Source organism: Aspergillus costaricaensis (assembly GCF_003184835.1).
Source record: "Aspergillus costaricaensis CBS 115574 unplaced genomic scaffold BO79scaffold_19, whole genome shotgun sequence".
NCBI lineage: Eukaryota > Fungi > Ascomycota > Eurotiomycetes > Eurotiales > Aspergillaceae > Aspergillus > Aspergillus costaricensis.
The window spans coordinates 453,663-469,854 of record NW_020291819.1 but is presented as its reverse complement, the minus strand read 5'-3'; the positions used below and the strand labels follow the sequence as shown (position 1 = coordinate 469,854).

General features: G+C 51.7%; 6 protein-coding genes across 6 annotated transcripts; 3 read left to right on the top strand and 3 right to left on the bottom strand.

Annotated features, from left to right (window-relative positions):
- The first annotated feature begins 42 nt into the window (after positions 1-42).
- On the top strand, positions 43-2,313 carry BO79DRAFT_22793 (putative topoisomerase family protein TRF4). The gene is made up of 3 exons (XM_025683913.1): positions 43-914; positions 967-1,657; positions 1,713-2,313. The coding sequence occupies exons 1-3, from the start codon at positions 136-138 to the stop codon at positions 2,289-2,291; spliced, it is 2,049 nt and encodes a 682-aa protein (XP_025538721.1). The 5' UTR covers positions 43-135; the 3' UTR covers positions 2,292-2,313.
- A 1,044-nt stretch (positions 2,314-3,357) lies between these two features.
- Positions 3,358-4,898, bottom strand: BO79DRAFT_209578 (D-arabinose 1-dehydrogenase (NAD(P)(+)) ARA2). Its single transcript, XM_025682630.1, has one exon. The coding sequence runs from the start codon at positions 4,787-4,789 to the stop codon at positions 3,395-3,397; it is 1,395 nt and encodes a 464-aa protein (XP_025538720.1). The 5' UTR covers positions 4,790-4,898; the 3' UTR covers positions 3,358-3,394.
- A 664-nt stretch (positions 4,899-5,562) lies between these two features.
- BO79DRAFT_196615 (import motor complex subunit PAM16) lies at positions 5,563-6,371 on the bottom strand. The gene is made up of 2 exons (XM_025681214.1): positions 6,239-6,371; positions 5,563-6,132 (listed from the first exon to the last, which is right to left on the bottom strand). The coding sequence occupies exons 1-2, from the start codon at positions 6,239-6,241 to the stop codon at positions 5,728-5,730; spliced, it is 408 nt and encodes a 135-aa protein (XP_025538719.1). The 5' UTR covers positions 6,242-6,371; the 3' UTR covers positions 5,563-5,727.
- A 518-nt stretch (positions 6,372-6,889) lies between these two features.
- On the top strand, positions 6,890-9,427 carry BO79DRAFT_209576 (PEX28-32 family peroxisomal membrane protein; the record flags this gene model as incomplete). The annotated part of the gene is made up of 3 exons (XM_025682629.1): positions 6,890-7,062; positions 7,191-8,386; positions 8,456-9,427. Coding segments are annotated over exons 2-3 (1,798 nt in total), but the record flags the coding sequence as incomplete, so codon positions are not given.
- Positions 9,428-9,442: 15 nt separating this feature from the next.
- BO79DRAFT_150205 (Zn(II)2Cys6 transcription factor) lies at positions 9,443-11,297 on the bottom strand (the record flags this gene model as incomplete). Its single annotated transcript, XM_025678618.1, has 4 exons — positions 9,443-9,986; positions 10,039-10,239; positions 10,295-11,107; positions 11,170-11,297. 4 exons carry the CDS (start codon positions 11,295-11,297, stop codon positions 9,443-9,445), a joined length of 1,686 nt encoding a protein of 561 aa, XP_025538717.1.
- A 1,009-nt stretch (positions 11,298-12,306) lies between these two features.
- Positions 12,307-14,834, top strand: BO79DRAFT_209575 (amine oxidase). Its single transcript, XM_025682628.1, has 4 exons — positions 12,307-12,761; positions 12,816-13,395; positions 13,449-14,357; positions 14,437-14,834. Exons 1-4 carry the CDS (start codon positions 12,420-12,422, stop codon positions 14,664-14,666), a joined length of 2,061 nt encoding a protein of 686 aa, XP_025538716.1. The 5' UTR covers positions 12,307-12,419; the 3' UTR covers positions 14,667-14,834.
- The last annotated feature ends 1,358 nt before the right edge of the window (positions 14,835-16,192 follow it).

Sequence of the window (16,192 nt, the reverse complement as noted above, 5' to 3'; positions counted from 1 at the left end):
CGCCGCCGTTGAAAAAAAGATCCGCCAGGCGCGTCGTTGTGGGTTGATTGCATCTCAGCCTGTGTTGTCGCTGCACGTCATTCTCCCAATTTTTGACATTAACTTTTTGATTCTCGTTCCTTCCCATCTCCCGTCATGCCGCCGGCTTTCGAGTTCCGCGGAAATGACCGACGGTCAGGACACCAACCCCGACATGAGTTCACTTTCCGTTATGCGCGCCCTGGAACCTCCGAACGGCCGCTTTTGAGATCTAAGCGAGAGACGACCCCAGAACAGCTACTGCCCTCCGGCGCTGCGGACTCGAAACCGGCTCTGAAGTTCGCGCCTGTGGCGAACCTTAGCGATAGCGAGGAAGCCGATATGGACGTCTCTTCAGAGGATGAGGATGAAGCAGCCCACCCGCGCAAAAAGCGTGCGGTCGATCCCAACAATACCGGCACCGCGACGGCTGCTCCAGCACCACCACCCGCTCCCAAATGGTCCAACCCAGATCCCTATACGGTCTTGCCTCCTCCGGATGAGACTCAGGGTAAGCGAGTGGACGTTGTCAAGTTGATTCGCAAGGCCCGGATTGCTGCAACCGCGGCGGCACAATCCACACAGGAAGATGCGGTGAAGACCAACGAAGATTTTATCTCGCTGAGTGGCTTGGTTGATGAAGATGAAGGCGGCGGAAACGCGCCCGAAGGTGCACCAACCGGACCAAGGCGCCAGCTGGAGGGCAAGGACTCGGCGTTTGGAAACAGAAAGAGGACATACGATGATGAGATCAAGGGTGTCTCTAAGAAGACTGGGAAGCCGTTGAGCAAATACTATGATGATGGCTCGATCATTGACGAGTGGAGAGCCCGCTCATCGGAAAATGCAACACCGTGGGCGAGTAGCATGGCTCCCAGTCTACATGTGGGCGCAAGGTGCGTGTTAATCTATGGTGAAGGAAGGAGCAATCATTCTGACTAAAAGCAGGCTGCACAACGAGATTCTAAGCTTTTATCACTGGGTCAAACCGGTGCGCTATGAACAAATCGTGCGAGAGGACTTGGTGGCGAGGCTACAGACTGCGTTCCAGAGCAGGTACTATGGGGTGCAGCTTCGGCCTTTTGGCTCTTTTGCGTCTGGTCTATACCTGCCCACTGCCGATATCGACCTTGTACTACTCTCCACGAACTTCATGCGCAACGGTATTAAGACCTTTGGTGAACGGAAAGGCCAAATCTATGCATTCTCTGCATTCCTGAAGAATCTGAACATTGCGGTGCCCAACTCGATCGAGACGATCGCACATGCCCGAGTACCCATTCTGAAGTTCGTGGACAAGTTGACTGGCCTGAGGGTGGACTTGTCGTTCGACAACGACAGCGGGTTAGTGGCCAACGAGACGTTCCAGCAGTGGAAGGCTGAGTATCCCGCGATGCCTGTTATCGTGTCCGTCATCAAGCAATTCTTGCTCCTTCGCGGCCTCAATGAAGTCCCAACTGGAGGCTTGGGAGGGTTTTCCATCACTTGTCTTGTCACCAGTCTCTTGCAGCACCTACCGCATGGACATGGGACGCCGAACCTGGGCAGCGTTCTGATGGATTTCTTCGAGTTTTACGGTAACGGTTTTGACTATGATTCCGTTGGAATTCGCTTTAATCCACCGGGCTACTTCAATAAGGTAAGCTCTCCCAATGATGGTTTGTGTGTACACCGACTAATGAATTCCTGTGCAGAGGGTCTATAAGCTTTCTTTCAATAACAGTCCCCGCCTGTCAATTGAGGATCCTAACAATGCCGACAACGATGTCTCTGGCGGAACACGGGAAATTGCATTGATTTTCAGAGCGTTTTCAGAAGCCTATCAACGCCTCAAGGAGCGCATGATCTCCACAGCCACAGCGGGTCAGACGCAGGCCAGCATCCTTGAAGCCATTATTGCCGCCAACTATGAGGAGTACACTGAGCAGCGGTGGCAGCTCAGGCAGGTCTTCGACACCGACGAACGATTTGCGCGGTACCGTCGGGATTCCACTCCTCCGCCCCCTCCTCCTGACTCTCCTCCGGCTGATGCTGCTCCACCTCTCCCTCCCAACCCCCCTCCTGCTGCGCCAAAATCGCAGAAGGATAAAATGACCAAGCTGCAAAAGAAGCAACAAGCTGCGCGGGAACGTTCGGCTCGTCTCAAGCGCTTGCGTCCTGACATACCGTCCATTCCCTACTCGATCAGCAATGAGCAGGCCATCAGTCTGGGCGGCTACAAGTCGCAATCAGATATGGACAGAGACCTTTTGATGCGAGAGAAGGGGATGTAATATCTCCCAGCCAGAACTAGGGGCTTCCTTCAAAGAAGTCGACTTAAGACTTGTACAGTTTTCTTTCGTCTTGGGTTACCAGTGGGCACACATTTTCTGTATTATACCCTGGGATAGTTTCTCTTTCTCTCACTTTCTGATTTCTTGTCCGCCTTTGAGCGTCTGATACCCTTCTTTTTTCCTTGGCTACAAAAAAGATATCTGGGAGCATGGTTTACACTGGGGTGGTTTTCTTTTGCTGTTCATTCGGGGATATCGGAGCAATGCTAAATGTGGATGACACTGTGCTGTGGGCTATGAGCGCGATATGGACTATTCTGAAGACGTCTAACTAACAAGCTCAATAGAAGCTGTGCTTGGATACTCAATTAATTTGTCAAATCTGGTTGGTATTCACATTACCTATCATATCATAACCCCACTGGCCAACAGCCACGCCACGTCTTTCGCTAACACACACACCTCTTTATAGGTTAAAAAGATCTGTGTGATGATCTCAGGCCAGATGTGAGTCCACAAACAACCGGCCTGCCATCGATCAGTCAGTCAAACAGAGACAGATTTCCCGTCAATGACCTACCTGGCCACGCCAGCAGCAGCAGCAGCAGCAGCAGCAAAACTTGCAACTATTGATTGAAATTTAGAAGCATGAAAAATCGAATTGGTATCGTACGTTCACACGGAGACCCTCGCGGTTCTTCTTGTGGATTTGCACAAATACCTTTACTTTACTTCACTCCCTTTTTCCCCGTATCCTTCTCATCAAGGGGGCGCTATATGCGGTCGCTTGGAGAGGAAGAGCGAGGTTTGGGAGGTGGATGGTTTATGGATTTGGAGTTTGATTGCTGGATAGGTAGGTAGGTAGTCTATTCTATGCATGTGTGCTGGAGGCGTGTCAGGATCGTGAATAATAATTTTGTACAGATAATATTGCGAGTCATATGCGGTCTCGATATTCAATGACGGGCATAATTATGCAGTGAGCAAATAGATGGAAGTATTAAAGCAAACAACTGAAGAAGTCATGTCTTGAAAATGCATATGCATAAGTCATCATCAATCAGGCCTGGAATGTATAAGGTATAAGGGATAAACTATCTTCATCACAGCGCAACATCAGGCGCTGCAGCAGTGGGTATCTTCTCATCCGCATCAACTGCCTCCAAAGGCGGCGTCACCATGGACTCATCATTAGCGCCAGCAGCAGCAGCATCCTTGTCTCTTGCAGCTAGATGCTCAGCAGACAACGAATTGACGAAATCCGGAGACGGGCTGTCCCAGGCATAATCTGCCCACTCTGGGCCCAGAATCGTCCGGATATGCTGAGCCAGAGACGAAATGCGACCACGTCTGTCTTTCGACCAAGCACGGTCGGTAATGATCCCCTCCGAAGGGGTTAGGATAGCAGGCGCCTGTGCGGCAGAAGGCACAGCGGACGGGGGTTGCAGTTCTGAGGACTTCGGTTCAACGTCCTCGTCATCGTCCTTGTTCTCCAATCCATCCACGATGCTATGCCAGACACGCAATGTCTCATCCAGCTCTCCGAAGTTGCTCACTCCCATCACACTAACTCCCAGTCTCTCCCCAGTGCCCATACTAGCCACGGAAATGAATCCCGGATCAGCATCTCCGGCCTTAGCCAGCGGGGCACCCAGCGCTCCAACCTGCTTTCCTTCGCGCAACCAGCTCTCCAACGAAAACCGGATAGCCACAACCTCCAACCTCTCGCCCTGGCCATCGACCCAATCCGAAACCTCCCGGATCTTGTTGCGCAATCCATCTGGTGCGGGGTGGAAATCACCCATACTGCCAATCGGCACGCCCTGTCTCCGCAACAGACCCATCCCCAGCGGCGACGCATTCGTAACAACGTCCACACCCGCGCCCACAAACCTCGGCAGTCCGCGCGACAAGAGTCTCGTATTCTGCAGCGTGTAATTCGCATATGACTGCACAATATCCAACGGCTCGCCGGTCTCGCGGAGAACCAGCTCCGCTATTTCAGCCAACACGTCAATGGGGAACCCCGAGATGCCGACATATTTGATGGTGCCCTCGGTATCGCGAATGCGACGCAGTTCCCGAATAGCTGCTAGGGCTTCCTGGCGGGAGACGAACTCGACGTCGTGGCAGTAGACGACGTCTAGGTAGTCGGTGTGTAGGCGCTGGAGACTGCGACGGACGCTTTGGCGCACCCAGGTAGGGGAGTAATCGAAGGAGGAGGAGGCGATGCGGCCGACTTTGGTGAGGATGTGGTAGGATGAGCGGGGGTGATGGGTGCGGACGTAGTCGGTGGCGAGGGCGCGGCCGAGGAGTTCTTCGGCGGGACCGTAGTAGGGGGATGTGTCGAAGGCGCGGATGCCGGAGGTGAAGGCGCGCTGGACCAGTTCAGTGGTGGGGAGGGCGAAGGGGTCGTGGTTGTATTGGTTGTTGAAGGTTGCGGTGCCCATTATCAGTGGCGGGAGGGCCGCTGAGAGGGGGGTGGAGGGACGGGGCATTGTTGGTCTTTATTTATGTTTTTGCTGTGTAGATGGGGTCGAAAGTAGGAGAGAAAGTATTTACAAGAAGGAATGAGAAAAAGAGGGTGAGGAAAGGAAGAGAAAGGAAGAGGGAAAGAGAGGATGGCGAGGGGAAATAATAAAAGAGCAAAAGGAGGGGAAAGAAAATCTGCGGCGGAGATAAGGGAATCTCACCCGGGCAATATTCCCCGCTGGGGCGTTTCCGCTCCGCGATGGCGCCATGATGGCCACCGATGAGCATTGCTTGATGTTCTTAAGATGATGGAAGATTATTTCTCATGATTGATTGTGAACGATGCTAGCATTTGTACACAACTCTCAGTGGAATCATGACCTCCCACGCAATCGTGGAAGGTACTAAAGTACAGGTATCAATCCTCTGAACAGGACACAAGAGGGGAGAAGGGATCATTAAGAACAGAAAAAAAGAAAGAGAACACAAAGATAGGATCATCCTTGTGCCCTGCTAGGCTCGTAGGCCCTTCGTCTTTCGAATAATATACACATATTTTCTCAGTCAGGACGTAGAATGGCCCGGCGAACAAGGCGCAACCAACCCAGACTGTCGACTCAGCCTGGAATCTGATATGCCATATGCCTTTCATTCAAGTCCGAGTCCATCTGTCTCGACGAGATGCAAGTCACCATATAAATATAGGAATTCTAAACTCTTTCCAAGCTGCAAGTTGGAATCACCAAAACGCCATGCTATGCCGCGAAAACCGAGAGGGAGAAAAACAGGAGGTCGAGGAGATCGTTAAGAGGGGCTTCCGATGGTCGGTGCAAATGCTTCGACCCTGTTGATGAGAGCCAAGCTTAAATCGATCGAAACGTAAGAACTCCCAGATGGCAGCCCGAGAGCAATCAATCATTCCTGAAGAAGTTGAGCCGGGTGCTATAGGTAAAAAGAAACGCATTCACCGGTCCTTATATACCTTGGGCTTCCAGCCGTCGCGCAGCTCCTTCTCCTCGGCCATCTTGCGCTCGGCCTGTCGGACTTCCATCTCTAACCTCTCCCGGGCCCGAAGAATCTTGCTTTGCAGGTAGAAACTACCACCCTTCTGGGGATCGTTGAGGTCGAACAGCTTCTTGAATCGTTCCATCACTTGCTCCAGGTTGGCCTCGCCGTTTTGCGGGGGCTTGACGTTGAGAATCTTGCAGGCCTCGTCGAGAGTCAATCCGGAAGACATGCTGGCGCCGACCTTCTTGCCCGTCTGCGCGGCGTACTTGGAGGAGGCTTGGGCTTGCTTGTAGGCCTCGGCGAAAGCCTTGCCGAAGACACGGGCGCCCGTGACGACGACTTGAGTGACGATACGATGAGCCTGTTGGGTGAGAAGAGAGCAAGGTTAGTATACCTGAGCATGGCGGCCGATCGGGATAGAGAAGGCATCATATTGGCTTCAGAGGAGTGAGGGTGTATCCACATACCATGATGACTGGAGATTATAGCCGATGAACGGACTTCAAGAATTAATCAAAGCTCCAGGAGCGACGGCGAACAAAAGAAATGATGCGACCGGGGAGTAGTGGAGGGAGTCCCTGGCTGGATCAAGAAGGGGAGCGGAAAGCGGATTCGATGGCGATGGAAACAGACGGAGAGGGAAAAATTCGGCAGCGCTTTAGTCCGTTTTGCCGTACCGCCGCGGCCTGAGGCGTCCCCGGATTGATTGGTTCCTGGATTGGATGTAAAGTAGACCAACCAACTATTGGACTCGATACTATTTGACCGTCAAAAAGAAAGCACTCACCCCCTACCTGATACTTCAGCTGCTGTGTATCTGCTGATTTGTCAAATTCAATAGAACTATGATTTGTTATTGCAGGGTCTCACTGTGTGTCTCCCACCTCATCTTCCTTGACTGATGCATCGCATCTATACGTATGTAACGGTCACTGACGGTATCCATACCGGCCTGTCACTGGTGCCCACATTGTTGTAAATTGTGTAATCTGTGTATGGTATGGTAATATCCGGGCGAGGCAGGCTGTCACATGTTCCGAGCAGCAGACGAAAAGCTTCAATTCTCAGCTGCACCCGCGGATCTCAGGCTATTCCCCCCTTCCATCCCCGCAGATGATCGGCCTCCAGGGACCTTGTCTCTAACTTTTGGTCCCCCATCTTTCGTTGGGTCTGATCAGCATTTATTGTGTGTCTCTCGCCCTTTTCCTCTTCCCTCTCTCTTCTCCGCGTCTCACCGCCCGCAATGACCTTGGATGCATATGACGTCTCTGTTGTTGGATGGCAGCTCTCGGTAGGTGATACAAACAAATCCACTTTCTGACTCTGACGACTTCCCACCTCCTATTCTCTTCGAATATCTGGTCCACGTGGACGAGCCGCTCTCATCCACTACCGCCCTGAATACTAATGTCGCGACAGAAGATATTCCGTGGATAGATTCCATGGCCCCATCATCATCCACGCAGGACCATGCTGACTCTCAGCCTCCGACGGTCGCTGCTTTCTCCCCCACCACCATCTCAGGCTCGTCCGTCACATCGAGGCAGCGTTCCAGCATCATCGTGCATCGAAAATCGCCGCTACTGGTGGCCACGCCCCCTCAGATCACCCGGGCATTGGCCTACTCGCATCCGTTTATTCTCCCGTTGAACAAGCTCGTTGGATTGCTCACATGGACCACTGGAGACGGTTGGCAGAGCTTCCTGCTGGTAGCAGTATTCTGGTCGCTTGTTCTCTATGGCGATGTGATTATTACCTGGACCGGGCCACTCCTCGTGGTCATCGGCCTTATTTTGGGCATGTACTGGCGACGCTACTCCCCGTTGTCGTCCAGGGCTCACTTGAGTGAGAAGCAAGGTCATCAAAGGGCTGCTTCGGAGACATTCCCCCATCGGCATGAAACGCTGGACGAAATCGTGGAGACGCTAAGGACATTTACCACACGCTGCAATATTCTCCTAGAGCCACTCGTGGAATTTACCGACTTCCTGTCCACGCAGAGGACAGCGACTTCTGCCACCACCCGACCGGCTCTTACAACCTTGTTCATTCGAATCCTCTTCGTCACACCAATATGGATCGCCTTGACTCTTCCCCCGTTGTATCTTATTACCACTCGCCGGGTTATCATGACCCTCGGCACTATCATTCTTACCTATCATTCTCGCCCGGCAAGAGTGTCCCGTGTCATTCTTTGGCGATCGTTAACGATCCGCCGGATATGCTCCATAATCACTGGCCTATCCTTTTCTTCCACAGTTGATAAGGCGCATTCGCTGTTAATGCAGAGCCAGGGCCATGCGATGAGCATTGCGACAAGACGTCGAGGAGACTCCTCCGGTGTGAGATTCACCTTTGTCATCTATGAGAACCAACGTCGTTGGCTTGGAATCGGCTGGACGTACTCTCTGTTCCCTTCCGAGCGAGCTGCTTGGACAGACGAGCATTTGAATCACGTCCCATCTAAGGAGGACTTTGAGCTGCCCGGTGTCGCAAACGGAAATGCTCAGTGGCGCTGGGTCGAAGGGAGTGACTGGCGTATTGAAGGCGCCGACGAGTCAGGAAAGTCAGACGCCAAAGCTGATGGCGGGGGCTGGGTCTACTATGACAACAAGGTGGGACACATTGTTTCCCATGTTCTGACAAATGTCCAGGTTCCAGGGTTACTAACAGCATGGGAACAGTGGAACGACGGTCGCCGTGGCCAAGATGGTTGGGATCGATACACCCGCCGTCGGAAGTGGTGTCGTGACGCCGAACTGGTTGAGATCCCATCAGCGGGCGAGAGCACCTCAGTGGGAACCAAATCCGGCATCGCCCAGTCACTGGAGCAGGAAAAGGCCGCCAACGCCCATGAGAAGGAGATCTCATCTACGGTCGACGCCGACGCAGAAAGTCTCGCCCCGTCAACCTCATCCAAGTCCCGCAAACGACGTTGGTTTGGGAGTACGAAGAGTGTAAGCGACAAAGCCAGCAGCATCTCCTCTGCTCCACCAACGTCCACCAATAACTCCTCCGTAGATCTCGGAAAATTGAAGTCCGCCACCCCTACCGGAAGCTACATGCCAACCGGGAAGTCCACCGCAACTGCAACCCGACCCATCAGTATTCCGCACGCCCGGAAGACGTCCAATTACTCGGGAGGCAGCGCCAGTCACAGCAGCAGCTTCGGCCGCGACGGAAGTATCAGGGAGAAAGAGATGTCTCTTGCTCAGGACCGTCTAGACCGCTGGGGCACTCGCGCCACAGGGGGTACTGAACGAGCCGAGCGAGAGATGGGATTAGGTGATGAGGTCAATATGGGATTGAGCTGATCTTAAGTCAGTCATGGAGGAGAGGTGAAGCAACACTGCAACTGGCGGCGTCTCAAGAGAATGGCATTTTCTTTTCCTTGCAAAGCGGACTTCTTATTAATTAGTGTCTTATTTCGGGCTTTTGTTTGCGTCTGGTGGACGGGTGTTTTGGGTACTTCTCTTCTTAGCCTATATTTTTACTCTGTGCGGTTTAACGCCTTGATGAAATGGAGATACCCTTGTTTACCCAAGAGAAGATCTGCTCGGAGCGGTGCCGTAAGTCGAAGACTTGTCAAGCTGTGGTATCAGAAGTGTATTTCAGTGCTTATCATATATGCTTGGTGTTCACTTATTGTCTATATACAGTATCTATAGTATCTAAGCAAGAATCAAGTCCCATTGTAGCCGCTCCAACATATCCAGCCAATGTACATCCCCTTCTCCCGCCCAGAGGATACTCAACATCTCTTTTGCTCTTCTCACATTGCCGATGCCGAAGTTCGCCTCTAATTTATCCAATGAATGTATAATGAGCTCCTGGTCTGAGGGATGTTTGCTCTCGCAGCCAGCGATGAAGAGTGGGAATGTAAGCGCAGAGAATTCGCAGTGTTCGTCGAGTGGGAATTCCCTGATTCTGGACAAGAGCTGATGTAATGCGGTTGATCGGGGGAGGGAGATTGATGGTGATGGTACTGGTTTGAATGGCGTATGTAGTGTTAATTGTAATGGGGCAGCAAATTGTGGTGATAATGGTGCTGCCGTTCTCTGGTTCAGTCTTTCCAGAGTGGAATGGAGATAGATGTACGCAGCATCGCGGAAGCAGTTGGCGACCATGCGCAGACGGATAAGGTTCGATTCGGTTATGCCCCGTGGGAGGATATATTCGGTATTGGTGGGTGCCCAGTCTCGGAGGGATGTGTCGCTGTGTGGTTGATGGTTAGCGGGAGCTGTGGATGTTGTTGAGGGTTACTTACATTAAGTGGACTTCGAGATCCAAGGCTACAGGGTCTAGAGATAGGGTGGGGAGGTCGGCTATTCGGGCACAGATCTTGATGAGGTCTTCTGCGTAGCCGATGTAGATGTCGAGCTTGGAGATTTTGACGTTGCCTATATCAAGGTCGTAGTTGATGTGTTTGCGGTTGCTGATTCTGGCCATGTTATAGGCATAGATGTAGCTATGGTGTGGTTAGCTTTGGTTTCAAAAGAGGTAATTTGTAGAACAAGTCTTACAAGCCGCTTAGAAATTCCCTCATGTCATCTTTCAGGGCATTAACTCCACCGCGGGCCACTATGAGCTCTTGCAGGGCGTTCAGATGAGCGGTCCACTGCTGAACGCTTCCACGAACGATTTCGTACTTGCAAAGCATGGCTACCGCCAGGATGGCCTCATCAGGAAGGGTCCGCGCTGAATATTTGGCAATTGTCGACTGCAGTCCACTCAACGTTTGAACGTAGTAGTCCGTCGCCGCTGTTTGGGCCTCTTCTTTGTCTCGGGACCGATTTGCAAAATGTGTTGCCGATACCGCACACAAGGCTTTCATCAGAAGAGGCGATGATAGGGCTCGCGGTATGAGAAATGATCGAAGAGGGTTGTCGATACTCTCAAGGTTGGCTAGTAGCTTGGAGCCCAGCTCGGTGTGATACTGGAGATAGTGCGTATCGTGATGCGAAAGATGACTGAAGTATCTACTTGGCATGGGTGAAGCCACGGTGAATGTATAGCAGGAGTCAATGTCAGGTATGGTAACCTGTTTGTCACCATATTCATTGTCTTCATTGTTCCAAGAGTATAGACTGTTGTTGTCGGATTCAGCCGGAGTTGTTGGCGCTGTTGATAGATTGCTCGAGACTGGGGAGCTCGGGGACAACCAGAGCTCTTCTTCCGGGACACGCGAACAAGTTGTTGAAGCTGATGTTGTACTAACTCTGCGCCGTTTCGGTGCTCTGAATTGGCTGAAGACATTTGCTGATGGATCTAGAGGTTCTGCCCACATTGAGCCATAGCCCTCACATTTCAAGCCCAACCTGGCGCAGCTATGACAGCTATTGTAATCGAGTAGTTAGTGCCTAGTATACCCTAGTACCAGGGGCGGACTCCATCATACCAGGGCTTCGCTTCATCACACCGCTTCCGACGACGCTTGCATGTCAAGCAGCCAGACCGTGTCCACTTGGCGCCTTCTCGTCTGCATCTCCGCCTCGTCGGGGTCTGGGTGGAAGGCCGTTGCACCATGGTCGCAGTATTGGATACTGTCATGATATAGGAGCAGTCTTGTAATAGATAATGGATATTTCAGGCTATCTAGGCTTATAGAATCAATGCTGCTGGTTTGTTCTCTCGGTGTGGGGGACTATGGAGTGTTCGGTCGTAGATGTATATTTCCGCGTCGGCAACTTGCATCAGCCGGATACTAAGCAGATGGAGAACAGCCGGCAGCCAATGGATCTGTCAGAAAATCAGCCGGTTGACCGTTAGTCCGAGTCACCAAGCAAGTGTACCTTGCTTGAAGCAGACCAGATGAAAATAGTTGAAGGACAGAAAGAGAGACGAAGGACGAGCCTCCAAGAAGGCCGGGGAAAGTCGGCGCTAAACCAAAAAGGGAAGGAGATACGCTGAGATTTGGCAGCTTTTATCGAAGATGGAGAAGATTCCCCCGCTTTTCGATATTCCTTTGCTGAAGATCTCCGGGTGAGTGATTGGGAATAGCAGGATAACAAATGATCGAGTATGACATTCGAGGACTGACAATTGCACTCGTTTATCTAGCAAGCATGTGGCTACAGAGATAAGGAAAAGACAGCCGTTATCGGCGGCAAGGGGGGAAGTTTATCGTCAAGTCCGATCTGCTGGATGCCACTATACGGACCAGATATGTTGTTGGAATGAATGTGCCATATTAACATCGCTTATCCTCGCGTTCCTCGGACCCCGAAACGGAGGAGGGAGACCGCAAGGGGAATTCTATGACCAATGCACGGCGGCTATCAGGCTGTCAATCCATGGCAGATTAACAAATTGTCGAGATCTTGAAGCCGCAGTCCCAGACTTACCGCCGCCCCACTTGTCCCAATTAGGCATGTCCATCCAGACCGTGGAGATCCTTGGGTCTCTTGCGGCTTCACCTTCTCCATGAGCTTCCCTTTTTTGTCTTTGTGTTGGTTCCCGCACCGAAAGGGAGATGTGCTCAATGGACTACATATATCTCGGTTTGCCCCCGGGCAATGGACACTTGCTGTTCAATCTCATCCTTCTTGATATGACCTGATTCCCCAAGGACTTTGTCCCAATCTATCTTTCATCATTTCCCCAGTCGCATCATCTCTCCCATCAAGCACACACACGCGCCTTCTGAACATGTCAATTGCATCTCAGGGGCTCAGCTTGGCCACTTCGGCCAGCCCTCACCCTTTTGATCCCGTCCGGCCTCAAGAAATCCGCTTGGCTGTCCGCATCCTGGAAGCTGCCTTCCCAGGTGTCAAGCTGCGCTACAATCGTATTGATATCCACGAGCCCATCAAGAAGGATGTCGTCCCATACATCGAGGCTGAGAGGTTAAGGAAACCCCTTCCTCCGAAGCCCGCGCGTCTTCTTTACTCTTACTTCTACCGCCTTGATACCGGCGCATGGTGCAAGGCGTTGATGAACGCGGACACCGCATCCGTCGTTTACGTCAAGGAATTACCGGAGGGAGTCCAGGTGTGTACATTCTGATTCGACCTATATTGTTCTTACGCTAACAGCTAGCCTCAGCCTCCAGTAGATATCGATGAATTGGCCGTTATCGAAGAAGTCTGCATGAAGCACCCCGCAGTGCAGGCGGAAATTGCAAAGCTCCAGCTACCCCCCGGCATGACTGTCTGCAATGACCCGTGGATGTACGGTACCGAGAGTCTGACCGAGTCGAGGCGCATGTTCCAGTGCTTCATGTACATGGTGGAAGTGGACCACCCTGAAAACAACCACTATTCCTTGCCTTGCAAGTTCTCCCCGGTGTTCGATGCCTTTACACATGAGTTGATCCGCATGGATTATCTACCGGGTGGGTCGGATGCACAGACCGTTGAGACTCAGCCCTGGAAGCCCGTCAAGGCAGTCCAATACGCCCATGACCTGCAGGATGAGCCCATTCGGACAGACCTCAAGCCCTACATTGTGCAGCAACCCGAAGGACCCTCTTTCTCGGTGGATGGCAACTTTGTCTACTGGCAGAAGTGGCGCTTCAGGGTTGGCTTCAACAACCGGGAGGGCATGGTTCTTTACAACGTCACCTATGATAACCGCAGCGTCTTCTACCGCCTTGCGGTATCAGAAATGACCGTCCCTTACGGAGGTAGGCAGAACCGGACATCTTTTATGTAAAAGATATGCTAATGTGGATGATAGACCCTCGCGCTCCCTACCACCGCAAGCAAGCTTTCGACGTTGGCGATGTCGGTTTTGGTCTCAACGCCAACCAGCTAACGCTGGGTTGCGACTGCCTGGGTCATATCAAGTACTTCGACGGCTACCGGGCTGACTGCAAGGGAAACCCGGTCCTGCTGAAGAACATCATTTGCATGCACGAGCAGGACAATGGCCTGCAACACAAGCACACTAACTACAGATCCGGCGCTGCTACCGTGGTCCGCAACCGCCAGCTTGTCCTGCAGATGATCTGCACCGTCGCTAACTACGAGTACATCTTTGCCTACATCTTCGACCAGGCCGCCAACATTGAACTGGAAGTGCGCGCAACCGGAATTCTATCGACGGTGCCTTTTGATAACACCAATGGCGAGACTGTCAAGTGGGGTACCAACGTTGGTCCGGGCGTGATGGCTCCTTATCACCAGCACATGTTCTCTTTCCGCATTGACCCGGCCCTGGATGGCCACAAGAACACTGTTTACTATGAGGAGAGTGTACCTCTTCCCGAAGATGAGAAGAACCCTTGGCTAGTAGGCTACACCACTGAGCAGACTGTGATGGACAAGGCAGGCTCAGCCGACCTTGACATCAACCGCAACCGGGTCTTCAAGATTCGCAACGACAACGTCATCAACCCCATCACCTACAAGCCCATTTCCTACAAGCTCCACCCGGCACCTAGCCAAATGCTCCTCCAGAGCAAGAGAGCCATTGGCTACGGCCGTGCCGAATTCGCCACCAAGCCCATCTGGGTGACCAGATACCAAGACGATGAGTTGTATGCTGCGGGCGAGTTCACCAACCAGAGCCGACGCGCTGTTGGCGTGGAGACCTGGTCCAAGCGGAATGACCCTACTGAGAACGAAGACGTGGTTCTCTGGCACAGTAAGTCCTACCACTCCCTACCCCCTTTGTTGTTCATGTACAGAGATCAAGGATGATTCAGCTAACACGCTCATTCTAGCATTCGGCCTCACCCACAACCCCCGTGTCGAAGACTTCCCCGTCATGCCCATGGAACGCATCAGCGTGATGCTCCGTCCTGACGGCTTCTTCACGAAGAACCCAGCCGTGGACGTCCCGCAGTCTTCGCAGAATTTCAACAAGTCTACTCTCCACCCGGAACCTGCTGCAGCAGTTCCCTCCTGCTGCAGTGGATCCAGCAAGGCCAAGCTGTACAAGCGCATGGATTAGAGGGAAAGGGGGACGTTTGTTTAGAACTTTTGCAATGCATATGGGACAGGGGAGGTGTATGATTCACGATAAATAGCACGTTGCTGGCGTTGGAGGGATCGTTATGACTAGGACTTTGTATATACTATGAAATGAAGGGACTTGCAGTCAGCAAAAAATATTACCAAGGCGAGCCTTTCTCCGCACCGACACTCCAGCCCCTTAGCCTAGTACTTGTAGTTTGACATGATATGACTAGCAGCACGTCACCTCATACTATCCCCGCTTTGGCGAATTCTCTGAGAGAACGACCCACCACCATAACACTTCACCATGCAACCTAGTCCAGTACAGATGACATGGGGCACGCCTGTTACCCATCTTTGAACTTCATCTATTTGTGAAGCATAGGCAGAGACACACCCCCTCAATTACTAGCGATCCCACCATGCTAGTACTACGTTCTAGACACCTCAACCCTGGTAGCAAACCCGCCACTCACTGTGGGGCGATAAGAAGAGAATCCTACTAATTTGGTTGGCCCGCCGCCACACAAACGCAATCATCCATGCCAGCCAACAGAGTATACCACACAACCTAATGCGGTGGCCTTACTCGAGTGCATGCCCGGCGACGAAAGCGAACTGTGTAAAGCCTCGTGGGATTCTAACCCCTGTCGGAAGGCTAGGCGCCCAGATAATGGATAGGCTTGGCAGCTCTTACTGGAGGGGAAAGCGCGCAGTGTAGTGAGTGACTAGTAGTACTAGTACTACTTGGCTAGTACTACTTGGTACGGAGTTCTCGTGAGGAGTACTCCCTACACACGTTCGATTTGGTTTGATTGATCTTTCAATTTGACTAGTCTTGACGATGTGTTGAGGATCCTAGATCGTACTCCAGGCGGCGAATCTAGCCGGAGGAACAATGTCCTTAGTCCAAAATTAGATGAACGATAAAACCTCCACTTGTGGGACGTGGTCCATGATTTGTTAGTCTACTAGTAGTCGCTTCATGTGTAGATTGGTACTTTACGGAACTGTTCGAGTTTTGAGTAGGGGTTCAGGGAGAGTTGGGATATATGTACCTATATGTGAAGACGGCTCGTATGTGTGGTAGATGTATAGGTTTGTGAACAGATGGATAGGCCGGAGAAGGGAAGAGGGGAGGGATGGTGGGAGAAAAGAGACGAGGAAAGAAAAAGAAAAGAAAAGGAAAGGAAAAGAGGTAACCGCTAGTTACGCATGAAACGTTGAGAGCGATGCATGGCACATGAGACAAGCGGACAACAGACTTTCTTAGCCCGTCTTGGGCAAGTGGTTCATTTTGTTTTTTATATTATATTATATTATATTATATTATTTATTTTTTCTTTTTGGGAATCAGTAGTAAGTAGCTGAATCCAGTACTAGTAATCGGGGTTAGGGGGAAAGTGACTGATTCCAAGGTCTTCAAAGATAAAGCTCACTATACTATGAATAGCTAAACATTTCGCTAGACCTTCCCAGTAGCCTCTCCACCCCTGGTTGATTATCTATAGAAGTACGAAA

Excerpts from the sequence above, each read along its gene's own strand:
- BO79DRAFT_22793 (XM_025683913.1), top strand. The coding sequence starts at position 136 with ATGCCGCCGGCTTTCGAGTTCCGCGGAAATGACCGACGGTCAGGACAC. Across the intron at positions 915-966 it reads AGTCTACATGTGGGCGCAAG|GCTGCACAACGAGATTCTAA; the intron begins GTGCGTGTTAAT and ends GACTAAAAGCAG. Across the intron at positions 1,658-1,712 it reads CACCGGGCTACTTCAATAAG|AGGGTCTATAAGCTTTCTTT; the intron begins GTAAGCTCTCCC and ends ATTCCTGTGCAG.
- BO79DRAFT_209578 (XM_025682630.1), bottom strand. The coding sequence starts at position 4,789 with ATGCCCCGTCCCTCCACCCCCCTCTCAGCGGCCCTCCCGCCACTGATA.
- BO79DRAFT_209575 (XM_025682628.1), top strand. The coding sequence starts at position 12,420 with ATGTCAATTGCATCTCAGGGGCTCAGCTTGGCCACTTCGGCCAGCCCT. Across the intron at positions 12,762-12,815 it reads AATTACCGGAGGGAGTCCAG|CCTCCAGTAGATATCGATGA; the intron begins GTGTGTACATTC and ends AGCTAGCCTCAG. Across the intron at positions 13,396-13,448 it reads AATGACCGTCCCTTACGGAG|ACCCTCGCGCTCCCTACCAC; the intron begins GTAGGCAGAACC and ends TGTGGATGATAG.